The 23,176-nt window shown below is 49.6% G+C and overlaps 1 protein-coding gene across 1 annotated transcript in view; it reads left to right on the forward strand.

The window, feature by feature from the left end:
* The window catches only part of LOC143757270 (sodium- and chloride-dependent GABA transporter 2-like), a 39,595-nt gene extending 26,006 nt beyond the window's left edge, over positions 1–13,589 (forward strand). The window contains exons 11-14 of the mRNA XM_077248271.1: positions 12,521–12,623; positions 12,724–12,824; positions 13,002–13,172; positions 13,378–13,589. Of these exons, the coding sequence (XP_077104386.1) occupies positions 12,521–12,623; positions 12,724–12,824; positions 13,002–13,172; positions 13,378–13,518 (516 nt within the window). The 3' untranslated portion in view covers positions 13,519–13,589. The remainder of the gene's footprint in view (positions 1–12,520; positions 12,624–12,723; positions 12,825–13,001; positions 13,173–13,377) is intronic.
* Positions 13,590–23,176: the final 9,587 nt, after the last annotated feature.

Below are 23,176 nucleotides of genomic sequence, written 5' to 3' on the forward strand. Positions count from 1 at the left end.
GGCATCAGGGCTCATTCTACTAGTGGCGTTGCCTCGTCGTGGGCTTGGTCCAGCGGGATTTCCATTCACAACATTTGTGAGGCAGCGGGCTGGGCCTCCCCGTCCACATTTGTTAGGTTTTATAACCTGGAAGTCCCCGCCTTGCAGGCTAGACCTCTGTCAGTGTAAGTGAGATATACGTTCTGCCCAGATCTGATCGTGCGCAGACTACTCTCACGTGACTTAGCTCTCCTGGTTGAGCTGCACTATATGGCTTGATATGATAAGACTGGCAACCCCGCTCTGTATTCCCTATGGGTGCTTATGAACAGTGTGCTGTTGCGGTTGCGGGCCACCAGATTACCACTTGTCTATTTTCCCCGGGACTCCCTGGGAATCATGAAGTGGATACTGTCGCGCACGGCGTTGACAAGGGGTTCCCGTAGCGTAAGCAACTTACGCAATACGAGAGAACCTCTCGTAAGAGAATGTACTCGGTTACGTACGTAACCTCGGTTCCCTTTCGTTGTCACTCCGAGTTACGTCGGATGACGACGAATGGGGTTTCGCTTAGAAAGCCTATCAACTTCGAGTATTACAAAACGAGCCAATGGCAAAGAAATGCCATGGGTCTGCGGAATTTGCATGACGTAACTCCGCCCCACCTCGTGGGTATAAAAGGAGGACACCAGCAACAGGCAGATATGTTTTCGCTTCGGAGCCAAGTGTAATTCTTCACTCCTTAAGCTATCTCTGATTGTCAGCTTCTTACGAGACGAGCAACTCTCCAGTGTTGGTGTGACGGCGATCTCCCGGCGAGTGCACACTTCCTGCTTATCTGAGCGTGGTTTGCCAGCGAGTGTGTTCTCCGCGGGCGCTTCAGCGCTGAGTTTCTCTCACAAAAAGAGCTTGCACGCGGCACGTCTTTTTAAAGATGCCTCGCCCGTGCACTTCTGGTTGCGGTCGACTGGTGTCTGACTCTGATGGGCACGAGCGCTGCTTGGTGTGTTTGGGCTTTGATCAAGCTAAAGCAGCGCTCGTGGATGAGTCATGTTCTTTCTGTGGGAACATGACCATCGCAACACTTAGATCGAGACTCAAGGATCTCGCAAGAGTGAGAGTCCCCTCATCCACACCCCGATCTAGCGCCTCCTCGAGAGGCTCTACTTCGGCTGGTGGCCAGGGTGATCTGAGGGTGACTGTGTGGAACAAAGCGCCGACTATGTGTCCGTGCCCCGCAGCACCTTCTCCAGTGTTGCAACCCGCGAGCGTTCAGGGGATCATCGCGGGACCGTCCTTTGAGGTCCCGCGGGTGTCCTTTGGCGCTCCAGAGGAAGATGCGATGTCGATCGCAGCATCACTAGGCGGGTCTGATTCGTCTGGAAGTGACGACTCGTCACAGCTGCCACCCTCGGGTGTGAATACGGCTGTGGCTCAGTCTGATCCAGAGATGACGGCCATGCTTTCCCGGGCGGCCGCGAGCATTGGTTTGGAGTGGAACCCTCCACCCTGTCCTGAGCGCTCGCGGCTGGACGATTGGTTTTTGGGTGCAGCTGCGGCTTCCCGTCCTCAGCCTGCCCCAATACCTTTCTTCCCGGACGTGCATGATGAAATCTCGAAGTCCTGGAAGACTCCCATGTCTTCCCGCGACCGCTCGTTGATTTCATCCGCCTTTCCTCCCCTCGATGGGGCAGCCGCCCGTGGGTACACTGGGCTCCCCCCGGTTGAGCGCTCTGTTGCGATGCAGTTGTGTCCTCAGAGTGCCTCTTCTCGCGGCGAGCCTAAGCACCCATCCAAGGCCTGTAGGTTCTCGTCTACCCTAGTGGCGAAGTCCTACAGAGCGGCGGGACAGGCGGCTGCCTCTTTGCATGCCATGGCCACTCTGCAGGTCTATCAGGCGCAGATGCTAAGGGACATGCACGAGGGTAGGACGGACCCAGGGCTCTTCAATGAGCTGCGCGCCGCCACCGACCTCGCCCTCCGGGCGACGAAGGTGACCGCACGCTCCCTGGGTCTGGTGATGTCCACAGCTGTGGTCCAGGAGAGACACTTGTGGCTGAACCTGGCTGACATGCGGGACGCTGAGCGCTCTCGCCTGCTCGACTCCCCCATGTCCCAGGCCGGCCTATTCGGCGGTGCGGTGGAGGACTTCACCCAACAGTTCTCCACCGCCCAGAAACAGACTGAGGCCATTAGGCACATTCTGCCCCGACGGCCCGCTGCTGCCTCCACCCAGCCGACCGGGCAGATCCCTCAGTCTGTTCGCCGCCGAGGGCGCCCTCCTGCGGCTCCCGCCCCTCCCGCCCGGCCCAAGCAGCAGCCTCCACCCAGGCCCGGTCGCGGAGGAAGCCGTAAGAAGGCGCCCCAGCCCTCTCCAGCCCCGCCCCCCGCTAAACGCCGGGCCAAGCGGCGCTCCTGAGACGGGCTGCTCAGGGATGCTGAAAATTACTTCTCAGGAGATGGTAGCAGGACCACTCCTTCCCCCGGTGGAGGGCCGGGGGAGAATCTTTTGTTCTCCACTCCCCGCTGCTCACCCACGGGTGGGCAGCACCCTAATGTGGTTAAAGAAAGAAGTAACATTCCCATCCCTGAGCACACAGAGTTCTCGGACGACACGGTGCGCCGCCTCCGAGCCGTGCACCCCTCGTCCCCCTCTGTCCCAGAGCCGGTTGGCAGTGCGCGCCGTCCCCGGACCGTGCCGCTCCCTTCCGCCTCTGTCGCCAGCCCCCTGGCAGAGCAGACCCCCGTGGAACGTTCTTCCTTCCCTGGTCTCCTCTGTCAGGGCGCGGTTAATGACTGGGCCCCCACACCGGGCCGCTATGCCGTCCACGTCCGGGCCAGTCATTCCGCCCTGCTGAACCATCGGTGGGAAGTCTGTGGTCCGTATGACCCCGCTGGTACAGTTTTTGGGAGCCTGGCTAGAGCTCCCCCTCCTGTCCCGCTGGGTCGCACGGACGATCAGGCTCGGCTACGCGATTCAGTTCGCGCGGTCTCCTCCCCGCTTCAGGGGAGTCCGCTCCACTTTGGTCGGTGGCAACGCCCCTATCATGAGAGCAGAGATCGCCACCCTGCTGGCGAAGGGTGCGATCGAGACCGTCCCTCCGGCCGAGATGAGGACCGGCTTCTACAGCCCGTACTTCATTGTCCCCAAGAAAACCGGTGGGTTACGACCAATCCTGGACCTGCGTGTGCTGAACCGTTCCCTTCACAGGCTGCCGTTCAAGATCCTCACTGCCAAACACATTCTCGGATGTGTGCGGCCCCAGGATTGGTTTGCAGCAATCGACCTGAAGGACGCCTACTTTCATGTCTCCATTCTCCCTCGACACAGACCGTTCCTTCGGTTTGCCTTCGAGGGGCAGGCATACCAGTACGCGGTTCTCCCTTTCGGGCTAGCCCTGTCTCCTCGCGTCTTCACGAAGGTCGTCGAGGCAGCCCTTGTTCCCCTTCGGGAACACGGGGTTCGTATCCTGAACTACATCGACGACTGGCTGATCCTAGCTCACTCTCGAGACCAGGTATGCGAACACAGGGACCTAGTGCTCCGGCACCTAGCTCGTCTGGGCCTTCGGGTCAACTGGGAAAAGAGCAAACTTTGCCCCGTGCAGAGGATCTCTTTTCTCGGTATGGACATCGACTCGGTCGCCATGTCCGCGCAGCTTACGAGCGAGCGCGCGCAGTCACTGCTGACTTGCCTGAGACAGTTCGAGGGCAAGAGTACGGTTCCACTGAAACTCTTTCAGAGGCTCCTGGGGCATATGGCATCTGCAGCCGTGGCAACACCGCTCGGATTGCTTCATATGAGACCGCTTCAGCTTTGGCTTCGCGACCGAGTCCCGAGGTGGGCTCGGCAACACGGCACCTTCCGAGTAACTGTTACTCCGTCCTGCCGTCAGACCTTCACCCCGTGGTCGGACCTCAGTTTTCTACGGGCCGGAGTGCCCCTGGAACGAGCTTCACGGCATGTTGTTGTAACGACAGATGCCTCCTCCACGGGCTGGGGTGCCATGTGCAATGGACGTGCTGCCGCGGGCTCCTGGACAGGACCCCGCCGCCTCTGGCACATCAATTGCCTCGAGTTGCTGGCCGTACGTCTTGCTCTGCGCCGCTTCCGGGCCATGCTCAAGAACCAACACGTACTAGTCCGTTCAGACAATACCGCCACTGTAGCGTACATCAACCATCAAGGTGGTCTACGCTCCCGCCGTATGTCGCAACTCGCCCGCCACCTCCTCATATGGAGTCAGAAGCATCTGAGGTCGCTTCATGCCATTTTCATCCCCGGAGCCCTGAACTGTGCAGCCGACGAGCTCTCACGGCTTCAGCCCCTCCCGGGAGATTGGCGACTCCATCCCCAGTCGGTTCAGCTGATTTGGGACCAGTTCGGGGACGCACAGATAGATCTGTTTGCCTCTCACGACTCGACCCATTGCGCCCTGTATTATTCCCTGACCGAGGGCACGCTCGGCACGGATGCACTGGCGCACAGCTGGCCGCGGGGCCGCAAATATGCGTTTCCCCCAGTGAGCCTTCTTGCGCAGACCCTGCGCAAGGTCAGGGAGGACGAGGAGCAGGTCATTCTGGTCGCGCCATACTGGCCCGCCCGGACCTGGTTCTCCGAACTAGTACTCCTCGCGACAGCACCTCCCTGGCCGATTCCCCTGAGGAAGGACCTCCTTTCTCAGGGACGGGGCACCCTATGGCACCCTCGTCCCGATCTTTGGAACCTCCACGTGTGGCTCCTGGACGGGACGAAGCAGGTTTGAGTACCCTTCCACCTACGGTGGCGGCTACCATCACTTCCGCTAGAGCGTCGTCCACGAGACACGTCTACGCGTTGAAGTGGAACCTCTTCGTCAACTGGTGCTCTTCTCTTCAAGAAGACCCCCGGAGATGTTCGATTAGTGTCATGCTTTCCTTCCTTCAAGACAGGCTGGAGCGAAGGCTGTCTCCCTCCACCCTGAAAGTCTATGTTGCCGCTATTGCCGCACACCATGACCCAGTCGAAGGTAAGTCTGTTGGAAGGCACGACCTGATCATCAGGTTCCTGAGAGGAGCGAGGAGACTGAATCCTCCTCGTCCTCCTCTCGTTCCCTCTTGGGACCTCTCAGTGGTTCTAACTGCCCTGCGGAGTGCTCCCTTTGAGCCTTTGCAATCAGTGGAGCTTAAGTTCCTGTCTATGAAGACAGCGCTCCTGGTTGCATTGGCCTCCATCAAGAGGGTGGGGGACTTGCATGCATTCTCCGTTGACGAAGCGTGCCTGGAATTTGGGCCGGCTTACTCTCACGTGATCCTGAGACCCCGGCCTGGATATGTGCCCAAGGTTCCTACCACTTCCTTACGGGACCAGGTGGTGAACCTGCAAGCGCTGCCCCCGGAGGAGGCAGACCCAGCCTTGGCACTGCTCTGTCCAGTACGCGCCCGCCGCGCCTATGTAGACAGGACGCAGTGTTTCAGGACCTCAGACCAGCTCTTTGTCTGTTATGGTGGGAAGCTGAAGGGAAAGGCTCTCTCCAAGCAAAGGTTGTCTCACTGGATAGTGGACGCCATTGCCTTGGCATACCAGCAGCAAGGTCGACCGTGCCCCCTTGGGGTGACCGCCCACTCCACCCGGAGTGTGGCATCCTCTTGGGCTCTAGCGCATGGCGCCTCGCTAACAGACATCTGCAGAGCTGCAGGCTGGGCGACACCTAACACATTCGCCAGATTCTACAATCTCCGAGTGGAGCCAGTGTCCTCTCATGTACTCGCTTCAACCAGCTAGTACTGGACCCGCTCAGGTGTCTTCGCTTGCTCGCCATTCCACTCCACGGACTGGATACGTGCGATATTCTCCTCAGGTGAGCTTCCCCGAAAAGCCCTGAGTTCCTCCAGCACTCCTGACATTGGCGCCAGTGTCTATTGCCTGTGCGTCGGCTAGGTGCCTCCCGTGTGCATGGTCCCTCCCCTGAGCGACCCCCACATGTGTATTTCCACTGTAAGCCTCTTGAGCATGTGTCTTTCCCTTGGCAAGCCACCTTGCCTCCCCTGGGGTTGAAATATTCCACCTGCGGCTGGACACCCCAGTGTTCTCCATATGTCTCCTTCGGGTCATATGTGTATTCTCTAAGTCCCCCCCCTCTGGGTTGGCAGTAATTGCATATTTCCCCTAAACTTTGGGATATGCTCCCCAGTGTACCTTGGTATTCCTGTGCTAAATAGGAGTCCTTCGTCCGTGCCAGTCTCACGACAGGGATCTCAGATTTACGCAGGGCACTGGAAGACAGCTGAGAAGGTGGCGTGATTAGACTGGTAACCCCATTCGTCGTCATCCGACGTAACTCGGAGTGACAACGAAAGGGAACGTCTCGGTTACGTATGTAACCCTGTTCCCTGAGTAGGGAACGGAGACGTTACGTCTGCCTGCCACTTTCCGCTGTACCGCGGGGATCGTCTGAGCTCAGTCTTGGCTCCTCAGCGAAGAAACATATCTGCCTGTTGCTGGCGTCCTCCTTTTATACCCACGAGGTGGGGCGGAGTTACGTCATGCAAATTCCGCAGACCCATGGCATTTCTTTGCCATTGGCTCGTTTTGTAATACTCGAAGTTGATAGGCTTTCTAAGCGAAACCCCATTCGTCGTCATCCGACGAAACGTCTCCGTTCCCTACTCAGGGAACGAGGGTTACATACGTAACCGAGACGTTCTCTCTAGAAGAGGGAACGAGTATTGCGTAACCGGCCGTGCTGGCGCCCCACAAGCGTTTTCGCTTCAGTTGATGAAAACCAGAGTTGCAACCTATGAGCCTGATTTTTATACGCTAAGCCACCCCCATTCTGGCGGGCTATGACACGCGAAGCGCCCTCATTGGGCGTGACGTCACACCAGGCTCAACGATAGGCTGCTGCAGTTGCCACAGAGGAACCAATGAGCATGCTAGATAGCCTGCTCTAGGTCTGCTGGCTGCTGCACTGCGTTGACAATAAATACAAAATTAAGGATAATTTTTGGCTTCAATATCTCGAGAAAAGATGACTTTACTCGTAGCGTAAGCAACTTACGCAATACTCGTTCCCTCTTCTAGAGAGAACCGAGGTTAAGTACGTAACCGAGTACGTTTTGCTCTTTTTGTGATATCTGGCAACCAGTCACTGGAGCTTTAATGAAGAGAAGTTCAGAAGTGTCAAGTTCATCAAGTTCAGAAGTGACTAGAAGGAGAGCAGCAGTATGAAAACCGAACAGGAGCTACTGTTAGTGTTGACTAAGTAGTTTAAATTATACACACCTTGAAACTGCGTCATTAGCTTACCATATCCCGGTGAACACTGACACACTGTGCTCCCTATCAGTGTGTGTGCATATGCGTGTATCGAATCAAAGGAAGATTTTATCAGCTGGTTCAGTGGCCAATTGTTTGGAGTCAGAAATATATAACTCGCGCTGTATATTTAGTAATTTTGCCTCAGATGCAGGATTATACATTCGCTTTAACAAGCCGGTTGTTCATTACCACGGCAACCGTTTGAGTTTCATGCTGAATACGATTTTCGTGTTTAAAAAGTAACTATACAGAAGAGACGGAAAGATGCAGATAACTATACATTATTTAAGGTTATTTCTATTCGTTACGATATTGATATATTAACTGACGTTGTCAAGTAAGCTTAATCCTCTTTGCAAACGTGCAGTCCTCTAACTGTAGCCTACGGGTGCTGCACTGCTAGTTGACTGTTGTGATGGCCGCTAGTGATGGCCGGTTCATGAACAGATCGTTCTTTTGAACCGGTTCTTTTTAGTGAACCGGTCGGACCAGTACACTAAATCAGACTGAATCGTTTGAAACAGTTCGCGTCTTGCGTCAGTGCTGATCCACAAGTTACTAAAGTTACTCACTTTCAGACATGCCTGACAGTCCCTCCGAATCGAAATAAACCAATATCCCGGAGTATATTTTACTCCAGTAACTCCAACAGTTCCCTGAACTGAGACATGTTGGTGCTGAGAGAAGTGATGAGCAGCTGATACTGCGCATGCGCGTAATACCGAACGCACAGGTACAGCGGTTCTCGGATCACCAGTACAGAACCGAGAACTGTTTCTTTCTGGACACGTTCGACATAATGTGAACTGATGAGTTGATGAGCTGAGCATGCGTGCAATTTTTCTGAGGGACGAAATGTACGTTTCTTAAGTATTTAGTTGAACATCAGTAGGCTAAGTGTAACAAAATAAAACATGTTGGAAACATGACTGGAAGAGTGGCGCTATGGGGAACGACGGTGTGGGAGAACCAAGACCCATGCTGCGCTTCGTTCCAGACACTCTCCGCCGAGATGAAGCTGGTGTTTGACCGAGCGGTCGCTGGAAGAGAGGCGGCGAGGCTACTGGCCGACCTGCGTCAGGGTGACAGGTCGGTCTCAGATTTCTCAAACGAGTTTCGGACCCTGGCGGCAGAGTGTCAATGGAACGAGGAGGCGCAGTGGGACATGTTCCTGCATGGGTTGGCTGACCGCGTCCAGAAGGAGATCTACGCCCTGGACCTCCCCACTTCATTGAATGGACTCATTGAGTTGGCGTTGCGGGTCTATCCAGAGTCGAACGACGGGCATTGTCCACCCGCACGCCTGGCAGAGCCGAGGGTCCACGGTACAGCGGCGGGGACGCGGTCAGCCCTGTCTACGATCACGAACCCATGCAGGTTGGGCGAGCTCGGCTTTCCCGGGAGGAGAAGGAGAGGCGGAGGTCCAAGGGCCTCTGTCTTTACTGCGGAGGTACGGGACACTATGCCTACAACTGCCCGTTAAAAGGTCAAGCATGAGGCCAATATCGGGTGGGATCTCCGCCGAAAAGACCTCATCTACATCTACACTCCTTCCGGTAAGACTAAGATGGTCAGTGCACCAGAACAACCGCAAAGTACTTCTGGATTCCGGGGCTGAAGGTAATTTCATGGACTATACATCCGCACTCAAGTTTCAGATCCCCTTCAAGCCCCTCACACACAAGATTGCTGTACATGCACTGAACGGTCAAAATCTCCCCACCATTTCATTCATCACTGAGGATATTACACTCATCACTTCTGGCAACCACTCCGAGACTATTTCTTTTTTTTTTACTGGACTCACCCCTGGCACCCATCGTTCTTCGTCACCCCTGGCTCATCCATCACAACCCTCGTGTGGACTGGCATCAAAACATTGTGCTGGAGTGGAGCAAGGAATGTCATAAGTCTTGTCTTGTGTCTGCCTGTCCATCTGTGCCTGTTTCTGTGTTTCAGGAGGAAGCAGGGGATTTGTCTAACGTGCCCACGGAGTACCGTGACCTGAAGGAGGTGTTCAGTAAGTCTCGTGCTGCTTCTCTTCCTCCGCATCGTCCCTATGATTGTTCTATAGATTTATTACCAGGTAAGTCTCCGCCTAAAGGCAAGTTATATTCACTTTCGGTCCCAGAGAGGGAGGCTATGGAGAAATATATTTCTGATTCTCTAGCAACCAAGTTCATCCGACCTTCCTCTTCTCCAGCGAGGGCGGGGTTCTTTTTTGTGGGGAAGAAGGAGGGGTCTCTGCGACCTTGTATTGATTACCGGGCGTTGAACAACATCACGGTAAAGAATACTTATCCTTTGCCGATGATGTCTTCTGCCTTCGAGAGGTTGCAGGGAGCGTCTTTCTTCACAAAACTGGATTTACGTAAAGCTTATCATTTGGTTCGCATTAGGGAGGGGGATGAGTGGAAGACTGCTTTTAACACCCCCAGGGGGCACTTTGAATATTTGGTCATGCCGTTCGGGCTGTCCAACTCCCCAGCAGTCTTCTAGGCATTGGTCAATGACGTGTTGCGAGACATGATAGATCAGTTCATATATGTCTACCTGGATGACATATTGATTTTTTCTGCTTCTCTCCAGGAACATGTCCGACGAGTGCTTCAGAGATTGCTAGAGAATGGGCTTTTTGTCAAGGCGGAGAAATGCGATTTTCATGCACAGTCTGTTCCTTTCCTAGGTTACATCATATCGTCTGAAGGAGTGCGTATGGACCCTGAGAAGGTTAAGGCTGTGGTAGAGTGGCCAAGTCCAGATTCCCGTAAGGCCCTACAGAGGTTTCTGGGGTTCGCCAATTTCTACCGGCGTTTTATTCGCAACTTCAGCCAACTAGCCGCACCTCTGACTGCCTTGACCTCCCCCGGAACGAAGTTCAGGTGGTCAGACACAGCTGAAGCTGTGTTTGCCAAACTGAAAGGCCGCTTTGTTTCAGCCCCCATCCTTATTGCCCCTGATTCTTCACGTCAGTTCGTGGTGGAGGTCGATGCGCCAGAGGTGGGGGTAGGTGCACTGCTGTACCAACGCTCTTCTGCAGACGACAAGATGCATCCCTGCGCGTTTTTGTCTCATCGCTTATCCCCAGCCGATCGTAATTACGACATTAGTAACAGGGAGTTGTTGGCAGTCAAGTTAGCATTGGAGGAATGGCACCACTGGTTAGAAGGGTCAGGGGTACCTTTTATCGTCTGGACTGACCACAAGAACCTAGAGTACATCAGAACCGCTAAAAGATTGAACTCTAGGCAGGCTCGGTGGGCACTTTTTTTTGGTCGTTTTGATTTTTCTCTCTCGTACGGCCAGGGTTCTAAGAACATCAAAGCCGACTCTTTATCTCGCATTTTTGATCGCTCCGAACGCCCGGTTACTCCAGAGTGCATTTTACCCGAAACCCTATTTGTTTCCACACTCACATGGGAGGTCGAGTTCGAAGGTCAAGACGGCCTTAGAAGGGGTAACGCCTCCGCCCGCTTGCCCACCGAATCGCTTATTTGTGCCGGAGGGAGTATGGTCTGACGTTATCCAGTGGGGTCATTGCTCCAACGTGGCTTGTCATCCAGGAGTTAATCGCACTAGTTTTTTAGTCAAGCAACGGTTCTGGTGGCCACTTATGGCTGGTGACATTCACAGTTTTGTTTTGGCTTGCTCGGTTTGTGCCACTGGTAAGACTTCCAATCGACCCCCAGATGGGTTACTTCAACCGCTGCCAGTCCCTTCGAGACCCTGGTCCCATATCGCTCTAGATTTTATTACCGCCCTCCCAGGGTAACACAGTCGTTTTGACCGTGGTGGACCGGTTCTCGAAGGCGGCTCATTTTATTCCCTTACCCAAATTACCCTCAGCTAAGGAGACAGCGTTGACAGTCGTGGACCACGTCTTTCGCTTACATGGCCTCCCGATGGACGTGGTCTCCGACAGGGGACCCCAGTTTGTGTCCAAATTTTGGCGAGAGTTTTGTAGATTACTGGGAGCGACAGTTAGTCTGTCCTCAGGGTTTCACCCCCAGAGCAACGGCCAAACCGAGAGAGCCAACCAGTATCTGGAGAGGGTGTTACGATATTTGGTTTCCAAGAATCCTTCCTCATGAAGACAACAACTGTCCATGGTGGAGTACGCCCACAACACGTTACCAGTGTCGGCCACGGGCCTATCTCCGTTTGAGTGTAGTTTAGGTTACCACCCACCAATTTTTCCCAGTGAGAGCGCCAGGAGGGGTACTGTCACGGAATACAATTCGTTGTTTCCTTCTCGTCTCGTGTTTATGTTGTTGTATGAATGCACGTGCGTTGTGGGCGTGATTGTGTGTCATTGCCTAATCCACTCCAGCTGATCATCATCTCATTCACCGGCTGCAGCCCATCTCACCACTCTATATATACTTACCGTTGTTCATCCCTTTTGTCAGATCCTTGTTTGATGTGTCCTCCGTCGGTGTTCCAGTTCTGTCTGCCCTCCTGTTCGTGTTCCCGTGATATTCATCATCTTGTTGGAGTTTTCATCTTTCACCGTCTTCGTGTTGGATTATTCATCTTCGTTCATCTCATCACCTGTTCCGGTTCTGGTCCTGGCCATTGAAGTCCCTGCGCCACCTTTCCACGCCCGTTGTCTTGAGACTTTGTGTTCCCTGACCTATTAAATTGTTAACTTGCTATTGCTTCCTATCTTCTATCCCGAGAGTATGACAGACATAACAGAACTGGTGAACCGTTTTTTTGAACCGGTTAATTGAAACGAACTGTCCGAAAGAACCGGTTCGCCAAAAAGAACCGGACTTCCCATCACTAGTTGCCAGAGTGTCAGAGTGTTCACAAGCTGTAAAGGCACAGCCTTCTTATACAAAGGGGGTGGGGAGCAGCAGCATATTGATAATATGATCCAATCAATTCCCAATGGACTCACTGACACTTCACAGACACATACTGTGGAAACCTGAGACTTATATTGCATCTTGTAAAAAGAGACATAATAGGTCACCATTAAGGATGTAGTGTTTGGTCCTCATCATTAGATGAGTGATTTAAAAGAGAACAAGTATTTTATTGTAAATATTTTACTGTCACTTGACACATTTTTAGCACATTTTTAGTTTAAAAGAAACATGTCTAAACTTCTAAACATTACTATAGCTGTAAAATTGAGGGCCTGTGCAATTTTATTTAATTAATCTGTGCTTTATTTTTTTACAACCACAATACATTAATCTGGCCCTAGTTGTGATGTTTTATTATGGCCTGCAGGGGGGGATGTATGTATTCCAGTTGTTTGACTACTATGCCTGTAATGGAGCCTGTGTTCTGTTCCTGTCTGTGTTTGAGTCTCTGGCCATGGGTTGGATCTTTGGTAAATCACACACAGGCTACAGACCATAACATAATAAAGTCAACAGAATACAATGACAATGCTAGAAAGCCAGTAAAGCTAAATCCTCTACACTCCTTAGGGGCTGAGAGAATGTTTGACATTATTGAAGACATGACAAAGTCACGCCCCAACTACATATTTATGCTGTGCTGGAAATACCTGACTCCTCTCGTGTCCCTGGTGAGTGTCTGAATTTCATACATAAGTTTGGGTTTGTCTTGTCTTAATGGATATTAATTGGTTGTGAATTCCTGAAGCATTCTCAAACAGAAACACCTCAGCTGAATTCAGTTATTACTATCCTTTTTCTTTTCCATCCTTTTTCACCATTTCTCTTTTCCCTCTGTCCATTCTCAGGTGTCTTTCATCTGTTCTATGGTGAAGTACCAGCCCCTGACTTTTAATCGCTGGTATGTGTACCCAGACTGGGCGTACGCACTAGGTTGGTTACTGGCCCTGTCCTCCATTCTGCTGGTGCCTGGATGGGCGCTGGGCCGAATGTGTGCTGGGAAAGGGAGTCTGAAACAGGTGAGGATGAAAAGATATTCATCCCTGACATTTGAAAAGATAAACACGCCTCTGGGATCTCAGATTATATCAAAACAGGGATGGAAATGTAAAACTAACTATTTAACCAATGTCAATTCATTGAAACTAAACAAGAGAATTTAATTTGCTTTTAAATTTCAGTACTTCCTAACTGTTGTTTCCCTCTATTTGTGTGTCTTGACAGCGTTGGTGTCACCTCTGTAGTTCTGATACAGAGCTTCCTCTCACCTCTAAACAACTAGCTGAAATGAAGGAAACTGCTTTCACTGCAGAGATGGAAGACTTAATCAGGACGGACACAGAGGAACATGAAAATGGACTTTGAAAGAAAAATTATTGTATACTGTAGTCAGTCTTTTCATTGCTATTCTAGTGAATAAAAACCTAAAGACACAAGGCCCAAATTTATTTTTTCATCTCAAGAAACAGGTTACAGCTGTGCTCAAAACACAGGTTAGAGTCAGAGGATATGTCTAAACCAGGCAGATTGTGTCATACAAATTTTGTATTTCTGCTCTCAATTCTTTAATTCACACTAACAAACAGGGGGGTACTCTTAACTTGCATAAGGGATTTGCAGCCCAGTGTGATCTTGTGGAGATGAGGAAGATTCACAGCCAGCAAAAGGTGGATTGCCCACAAGTGGAACTTGCCAGGTGAATCAGTGTTGCAGTGGCAAAAATGCGCTCATTACCGGACCATCGTGGTGAAAGGGGAACTGAGCCTGAGGGCCTAACTTTAATTTGCCAGTCGATCTATGTTCCGAACCCTCAGCTATGGTGATGAACTTTGGATAGTGACAAAAAGAACGAGATTACAGCTATAATCAGTGGAAATTTCTTTTCTCCACAGAGTGTCTAGGGTGAAGCTCGGGCATCCAGGAGGCACTCGGAGTAAACCCATAGCATTATTCGGGGGTTCGGGGGCATTATTCCCATGGCAGGCGTTTGGTTTAACTCACTCTGTATTGCTTGGTATTATGCCTCTGGAGCATGATCAAGTTTATTTTAGATCATTTTCCAAGGTTTGGTATGGATTTCATGCCTTTGAGGGAGATTTTGTCTGGAAAAGAGGAGAAGACACCTGTGTTGGGATTGATCATCTCAAGCAGTTTGTTTTTGATGAATATCCAGTACAAGGTTCAGGGCATCAAGTTCCCATTGTTTTGGGACATATATCATATTGAAGCTTTAGTGCTAAAAACAGTGTATGTCTAATGTGTTTAAGCTTCTCTATTAAAAAATAAGACTATAAGACAACAAATGCCTATGTATTTATTAGGGGTGGCACGGTTCACAAAACCCACGTTTCGGTTCATATCACGGTTTTAGGGTCACGGTTTTCGGTTCTGTACGGTTCTTGTTGTTATTTTTTCTTTTAATCGTTAACACTCCAGAAATGTACTTCAGCATATGTTATAGGCTATAGCTTAATTATCCACAATTCAGGATACAGTATTAAAAAAAATGTATATCATGTAATCATGCACAAACTGAATTTGACTTGACTTTAAACACATTATTGAGACCATCTCTGAGGAAAGCTAGGTGACATTTTGATACAGCAAGAGAGAAGACATTGATGAAATGCTTTTGTTTATTTGGCAAAAAAGGAGAATGTGTATTGCTATCTCTACAGGGACTTATGTGCATTTTTAGCACACAAAGATTAAAAATAACTTGCATTTATCAAACTGTCAACGTCAGTGTAGCTCTTACAAAATGTTTACCTTTTAAAAGAAAGAGAGAGAAACTCTTAAAGCACAATCTTTTAAATAAGTCAAAATATGTTACACATAATTGCCTATAATGAGGCTATAACAATAGCAAAGGCATAACCATAAAGTGAAACATAACTTCAACCTCAACACAAAAACAGTATCAACAATGCTTCTATTCCCTGAGAGTGAGGATACATTTTTTTCACTTGAAATTAAAGTAGAGTATTTGGAAACATATGACTGGAGTTCTTATCTAAACTTGGTGTCACTGTATTTAAATATCATAGGTAACATGAAATCCAAAATGTTATACGACGCTGGTGCATCCTCCAACTCCGGTTAGCCTTCCTTATATCTCCCACTTGACATTTATATACGTGACGAGACCTGCAGCACTCCATACTCCCCTTTTACTGTAGGCTTGTTCGACTTGAACCGGCCCTGCACAGATTGATCGGTTTATGACATCAAAGTACCACGAGAGTGATTGGAAAGCATACGGAGCCGTTGCTCTCGCGGTACTTTGATGTTATTCATCGATCGGTCTGTGCAGCGCCGGTTAAAGTTGAACAAGCCTCATATGTATGTCCATTGTCCACACATCTCTTATTTAGCGCGAAAAGTAAACACACTGTCTGAGGTCACGGGCACGGGGTTACATTGCGCATGCGTCGAACCGTGCGACGCACACACGCACCGAACCGAACGGTTGGGATGTTTTTGCATGTACCGTGCCACCCCTAGTATTTATCATAAGACACATTACTAACAACTTTTATAAACACATTATATTAACTATACTTACATCATGTGGTTAAAGTGGGATTTGGTAGGTGGGGGAACTGTCACATTTTGTGTAGGTGCAACAGGGAAACAGACTCACCGTGGGACAACATATTGAGTATCGTGGTATAGCAATATTTTTTGGGACAAGAGTGTCACTGTGGCATCAAGTATCACAATACTTATTTACTCGATATTTTAATGGTTTTATTTTGGTCCATCAACACTGATATGATGACATTACTATGTTAAAATTGCTGAACACTGGGACCAAAATTGAGCCCTGGCACTGTAGCCACATAAATCCACATTACCCCCCACAGCCATGTGCATTTAAATGTGAGGTAGTTAGGGGGTTCGGGGGCATGCTCCCCCGAGAAAATTTTGATTTCTCTGACCTACATATGTGCAATTTAAGACTTTTGAAGGCCAAAAAATGGATAATAAATAGCTTTAAAACCATGTCAGTGGGCATTAGATTATTTGTCAATACCTGCTGTCTCATCTTAATCTTTCTTTTTCTCTCAGTCTATTTCTTCCCCTCCTAAAGCTGAACTTTGACTGATAGTCTTTTTGATTTTCGTCTGTGTCAGTAAAGAAAGTAAAAATAGCCTCAACTGACGAGTTTTATTAATCATTTTCTTAGATAAGGTAATTTAATCAAGGCTATTAGATCAGCATTGCAAATAGGAACCTTCTACAAGCTTTGGAATTTGAAAAGTAATTTTAAATAATACAAATTATAGGCTACGTTTAACGCAGTTGGTGGAATTGGCAGACGTTCCCTTAGTCATGCGTTGTGGAAAGGCGTCAAAGAATTCCCATGTATAAATATGCAGCATTAATGCACGTAGGTGATTCTGAACGAATATTTAATGTCGATAATGGTTACATAATGGTAAAACTAGTCTATTGATATCTTTGTAAGACTGCCGACCCTATAGAACAGTGGCAAGGGAAAACAAATGTCCAACGAAATATCGAACCTAAAACTAACTTTACCGCGCTCAACCAACGTAAGTGCATTTCACGCATTTGTAATCGAGCACGTTCAGTGGGGAGGAAAGGAGGTTGGTCAGTCAGTCGGCCCCATCTTGGGACCAGCGAGATTCGTTGAGATTAATGAATCTATAATTTATTAATTTATCTGAGGTGCCGGAACACAGTTCCGGACCATTCCAGCCCACTTTAACCTGTCTATACTTACAACTATATTTCAGTTAGAGTAGACACAATGAATTATGTGCACATAAATGGTGCCGATTCATGTTTGGACCTCTACAAAAGCAGTACCATTGCTCCGTGTAAGCAGATGATGTAGTTTGCGTAGCGCACCCCCTGGGAAACAGTTGGCTCAAAGAATGTATTCCCTGCCTGGAGTCTGTAAATTTTACATGTACATTTTAAATATTGTTATCAAAACAAATTACTTTGTCGTAAAGATTTTACCTGAGGCTCACTCACATCAGAACTAACAACATATAATACTTGGGTTTTGTCAAACTGTTAGAAGGTCTGTAATGAAATCACAACAATCAACATGTTTAGCCCATATGCTTATTATTTACATCTGGGAAAAATAAAGTAATCTTTAAAATCACTAATTGTCACATCTCATCCTATGATGTAAAGATGCAAACCCCATCTGACTAAATAGAATCAGGTTAAAAGTGTCTCATCTTACTCTGGTCTCAATTTATTCGTTTTATTTCTAAGTTCTCATTTTATTATTTTATTACTTTATTATTTGCAGGGCTGTGCTGTGTTGGGAGCTTTTACAACATCCATTTTTTTAACCCAAACAATTCTACACTTACAGATGAACATACAAATAAATGAGGACAGAATGAGCAGTTACTGTATATGAGAGCACAGTGAAGTCAAGATTAAGTAAATCTAAACTCTTTTCCTGCCATTGATGGCTTGACATTAACACCCACCAAATGTGGATGGATTTCAGCAGTGGCGTGAATTTTATAGGGCAATATAATATATAAATGTTTCAGTTGTAGTCTTTTATAAAGGCATCTGAAATAACAAACTAAGTGCAATAGTGTTGACAAAAATATAGATTTTTCGATACATATCGATACTGAAATATCTGAAACACTTCCAATACTAATTTTCCGCAGAATAGATACACGATACAAGCTGCGCTTTCTCACTCTCTCATCTCTTGACAGTGAGTTGACACACAATCCCGCCTTCCCTCACTCCCTCGTTTCATTTGCTTCAGATGAATATTGTTGGTGTTACATCGCTTGAATTTCTGCATGGGATTGCGCATAATTTTACTCATACACGCAGATGTTGTGCTCACACTCAAAGTGCGCACACATAAAGCAGCCTTGAGGGATAACGTTCTGAGTTGAGCTCACGTAGAGGTCAAGGCCCAGCTAAAATTATAGAACCTGTGTTTGCAGAGCTGGGACGTTCAAGTTGTAAAATCTGGCATAGGTGGATGCCGAGGATTAGCTAGCCGCATCCCAAATGTCGGCAATGAATGCTCCACTGTACCATGCCCAGGAGGAAGCCATATCTCTGGTGGAGTGGGCTTTCACTCTGATGGGGCATTGAAGGGCCATAGAAGCATAAACTAGCGCAATTGCATCCAATATCCAGTAGGATAATCTCTGATTTGTGACCAGATGCCCTTTGGTGCAGCCTCCAAAGCACACGAAAAGCCGCTCTGACTTCCTGAACTGGGCAGGGCGCTCGATATATACTCTTAAGGTACAAAACAGGCAGAGTAAGTACAACTATCGCCCGTCCTCAGAAACGGAAAGAGCAGAGAGTAATGACCTGTGCTCAGAATGGAGTGGAGAGTAAATTAGATAATTGACCATGTCTTGGTTTGATAACTTTACATTCGTTTGGCCCAAAATTGGCACTTCTCGTAAAGAGTAGGGGTGTAACCCCAGTGTCCTGGCCAAATTCCCTCCATTGGCTCTTAAAAATCCCCATCGATTGAATTGGCTCTATCACTCTCTCCTCTCCACCTATAGCTGGTGTGTGGTGATCGCACTGGCGCTGTTGTACTGGGGCTGCCGTCATCTCATGGATGCTGGATGATCCCCTGATATGATTGTAAAGTGCTTTGGGTGTACAGTAGTACATATGAAAGCCCTATATAAATGCTTCATTGATTCGTTCATTCATTCATTCACCCTCTCGCTTGACTAACGCTAGGGCTAGCAGAAGGACAGTTTTCAGCAAAAGGGGCCGCAGCTCGGCTGACTGAAGTGGCTCGAAGGGTGGGCCCCTAAGGGCCCTAATGACCGTAGACAGGTCCCATGTTGGAAGATTAAGGGAGTGAGGTGGGTTCACCGTTTATGCAGTGCCCCCTTAGCCCCTTGTCCAGCAGCTCCTGCAGGAAAGACAGCACCAATGAAACATCACAGGACAATGGGTCTTAATTCCGTACTGCGCACCAGTTGGAGAAGACAGACCATTTAAGGGCGTCTAGTAGATGGGGCTCTAGCCTAAGAGATCGTGCTTAATACCCTTGCGTGGAGGCTCGTAGGCTCCCGACAAGGGGCCAGACATGGATGGACCAGAACTCGGGTTGGGGGTGCCAAATCATCCCTTTCGCCTGGGATAAGAGATCCTTTCTCAGGGGAATTGGCCAGGTAGCTGCTGCATCAACTCTGGGAGCCATGACTGGTTCCGTCAAAGAGGGGCCACCAGAAGGACTGCGCATCTGTCCTCCCTGATTCATCTGATGACCTGAGGGAGCAGCGCAACAGGAAAGAAATAGAGGGAAAGGCTGAGCCACTCGTGGGCCAGTGTGTCCCTGTCCTTCGAGAATTATATTTGGCAATGAGAGTTGTCTTATGAGGCGAAGAGGTCGACCTCTGCCCTCCCGAAGATACTCCAGATCATGTGAACCATCTGTGAATGGAGCGCCTATTCCCCTTGGGACATATTGCCCCGGGACAGCATATCTGCCCTTTGGTTTAGTTTGCCCGGTACTTTCGCTGCTCTCATCGAACACAGGTTTCGCTGTGCCCATAAGAGGAGACGTCTCACCAGTTTGTACAGAGGCCTCGATCTGAGTCCACCTCTGTGTTTTATGTAGGACACCACTGCCATGTTGTCCGAACGGACTAAGACATGGTGCCCTTTCAGGTCTGGTAGTAATATTTTGAGAGCCAGAAAAAACGCCAGCATTTCTAGGTAGTTGATATGTCACTGTTTATCCATGCTCGACCAGAAGCCAGACGTAGGCCTGCCCTTGCAGAGGGCTCCCCCAACCGTGTTGGAGGCATCTGTCGAGACCTTGTTCCTAATGGAGATCAATCCTAATTCTGAGCCGGCCTGGTACAGATGAGGGAACTCGTCGTGGCGTGACTATTACAACAACGTCGCAGACATTTGCTCTTTTTTAATTTGCTTTAAACTCGCTAGATGGCCGCAGGGGAGAAGCGCTGGGACGTCTAATACGCTGCTGAGGCTTGCTTACAGAGAGAAGTAACTGCCCTTTTCAGGGTCAGATGTTGCCATGCGATTAGATGTTGTCTTGCTTTCCCTGGGTGTCTATACTGGAAAAGTTTAGACAGATTTACACTCATAAAAACGATATAAATGAAAGCCCTCACTAAGTTACAAAAATCAGTTGGTGTTTTCAAATCGTAATTGGTGCTTTCAACCACTGTTTTATTAAAATTGAGTTTCCTGTTCCTAGAGCCCGAGATTCTGGGATAAGCTCAAGCATCCCTGCAACCCTACGTAGGACAAGGACTTGGACAATGGATGGATGAATGGGCCATATGCTTTTTGTGTAGTCTAACAATCAATATTTGCGTATACCCTTGATATACCCACTTATTGTGCTGTTTTAGAAGTCGTGAGTGTTCTGTCGTGTTATTTTATCCTTTAACTGAATTGGATGGAGCTAAACTCTACAGTTCTGTTGACCTCGAAGAGCATGGACTGTAGGCTCTGTAGGATATTTGCGTCTATTTTCTTCTTTGACAAAAAAACATTTCTCCACAAAACCCAGTACCTTTCCCACGCTCAAAATATGATCTTGTTCTCAAAAAAGTATTATTCCACTGTTGCCACAATCACGTTTATCTGTTTCAGAGAAAACTGATCATGCATTTAGCTCCCACTCCGTGAATATGATTACTTAAAACCCTTTTGATATCATGTCGCCACAGGCACGTTTTTTTTTTTTTTTCATGAGACTCGTGTAAACATTTTTGGATTAATTGTGACCTGTAGTTAATATGTCCCTGGGTTAACTTACCAAGACAGTGCGTTCTGTACATCATTTAAATTATAACTTCAGCTATTCCCATGTTTGCCCCCTCAAAAACCACAACAGTAGTCTTAGCTGCTGAGTTTTACAAACATTTTGTCAGTGTCACTCCATCCTTCAAAACATTTGTTCAGACTCAAAATAAGGTCACTGTTGTCATTATCCACTGGTATACCAGTGGTAGAAATGGCTGAAAATCACTGTGGAGCCTAGATAAGTGTTGTAATGTCTGTCTGTGTTCCCCCGGTCTTTGTGCTTTTGGTTCAGTCCTGTTCAGTTTTCCCGCTCCTCGTTTGTGTTCATGTATACAACGCCCCCTTGTTATCTTGTTTAGCTTGTTTGGCCTTGTATTTAAGCCCTGTGTTTCAGTCCAGTCTTTGTGAGTTCTTGTTGTTGTACCTTGATGTTGGTGGTTCTGTTCCTGAGTCTTGTGCCCTAGCCAGAGTCTTTATGTAGTTTGAGTTTATTAAATAAAGTGTGCTGCAATTGGATCCTGCTTCCTCCTTGCTTCCACCTCATCATAACAGAAGAACTCACCAAACTATGGATCCAGCAGTTGTCCACAACCAGGTACTAAGAAGATTTCTAGCCTCTATGTTTCAGGATGGCCAGCTGATCGAGAAGTATGTGAGGGACTTTTTGAACTGCTGCCATCTGGGATCGCTTAATGACATTGAGCTCATGGACCTGTTCTGGAGCGGGCTGGATACGGATACCGCGCAACTGATGCCGGATGATTATACCGGTTGGACCCTAGAGGGATATATTGACCTGGCCCTTTACTTGGGGGGTTCGGCATCTACGGTGGGCTTGGCTGATGAAGCACCCTGCCAGTTCACAGTATCCCTGGAGCCTATCCACGTCCCGCCTGTCCAGCCAGAGACCGTCCAGCCAGAGACCGTCCAGCCAGAGACCGTCCAGCCAGAGACCGTCCAGCCAGAGACCGTCCAGCCAGAGACCGTCCAGCCAGAGACCGTCCAGCCAGAGACTGTTCTCGTCACGTCTTCCCAGTCAGAGACTGATCACGCCACGCATGCGCCGCCTGAGCCCTCAGTGACCGCAACACTGGCCATTATGGCCACAGCCATGTGGTGTGTGTGGGCTACGCACACACTTGAGCCGGTGTCCGCTGATCCTGTGCCAGAGCCCGCCGATCCTGCGCCAGAGCCCGCCGATCCTGCGCCAGAGCCCGCTGATCCTGCGCCAAAGCCCGCTGATCCTGCACCAGAGCCCGCTGATCCTGCGCCAGTCCTGTTCAGCCCAGAGTTTCCTTCACCGCTGGTCCTGCCCAGCCTAAAGCCCTCTTCACCGCTGGTTCTGCCTTTTTCTCCTGAGCCGGTGCCTTCTCCAGGCTACGACCCCGTAGCTACCCCCAAGAATTTTTTGGGGGGGGGCAGTAGGCCACCACCATGGCCACCCGAAGGGTCCTCTCCAGCATGGCCGCCCGAGGGTCCGACAGCTCCGCCCTGGACGCCCGAAGGGTCTGCTCCGCCCTGGACGCCCGAGGGTCCGACAGCTCCGCCCTGGACGCCCGAGGGTCCGACAGCTCCGCCCTGGACGCCCGAGGGTCCGACAGCTCCGCCCTGGACGCCCGAGGGTCCGACAGCTCCGCCCTGGACGCCCGAGGGTCCGACAGCTCCGCCCTGGACGCCCGAGGGTCCGACAGCTTCGCCCTGGATGCCCGAGGGTCCACAGCCTGCTCCGCCCTGGTCACGCCCTCAGCCTGCTCCGCCGTGGCCTCGCCCTCAGCCTGCTCCGTCGTGGACACCCCCACAGCCTGCTCCGCCCTGGCAGTCTGTTCGTCCAGCTCCGCCCATGTTCCATGGTCCAGGTCCGCCATCGCAAGACCCCGGTCCCGTTCCCTGCACGGACCTGGCCCGCCATCCCTCCCCCGGGAACGCCTCCGCTCCACCACCCTCCCGAACTATGTCTCTAGTTTTGATGGGCGTCGGGAGCCGCCCATAGAGGGGGGGCTATGTTGTAATGTCTGTCTGTGTTCCCCCGGTCGTTGTGCTTTTGGTTCAGTCCTGTTCAGTTTTCCCGCTCCTCGTTTGTGTTCATGTATACCACGCCCCCATGTTATCTTGTTTAGCTTGTTTGGCCTTGTATTTAAGCCCTGTGTTTCAGTCCAGTCTTTGTGAGTTCTTGTTGTTGTACCTTGATGTTCGTGGTTCTGTTCCTGAGTCTTGTGCCCTAGCCAGAGTCTTTATGTAGTTT

Source organism: Siphateles boraxobius, unplaced genomic scaffold (assembly GCF_051911475.1).
Source record: "Siphateles boraxobius isolate OS27281-9 unplaced genomic scaffold, OSU_SipBor_1 30, whole genome shotgun sequence".
Classification (NCBI taxonomy): Eukaryota; Metazoa; Chordata; class Actinopteri; order Cypriniformes; family Leuciscidae; genus Siphateles; species Siphateles boraxobius.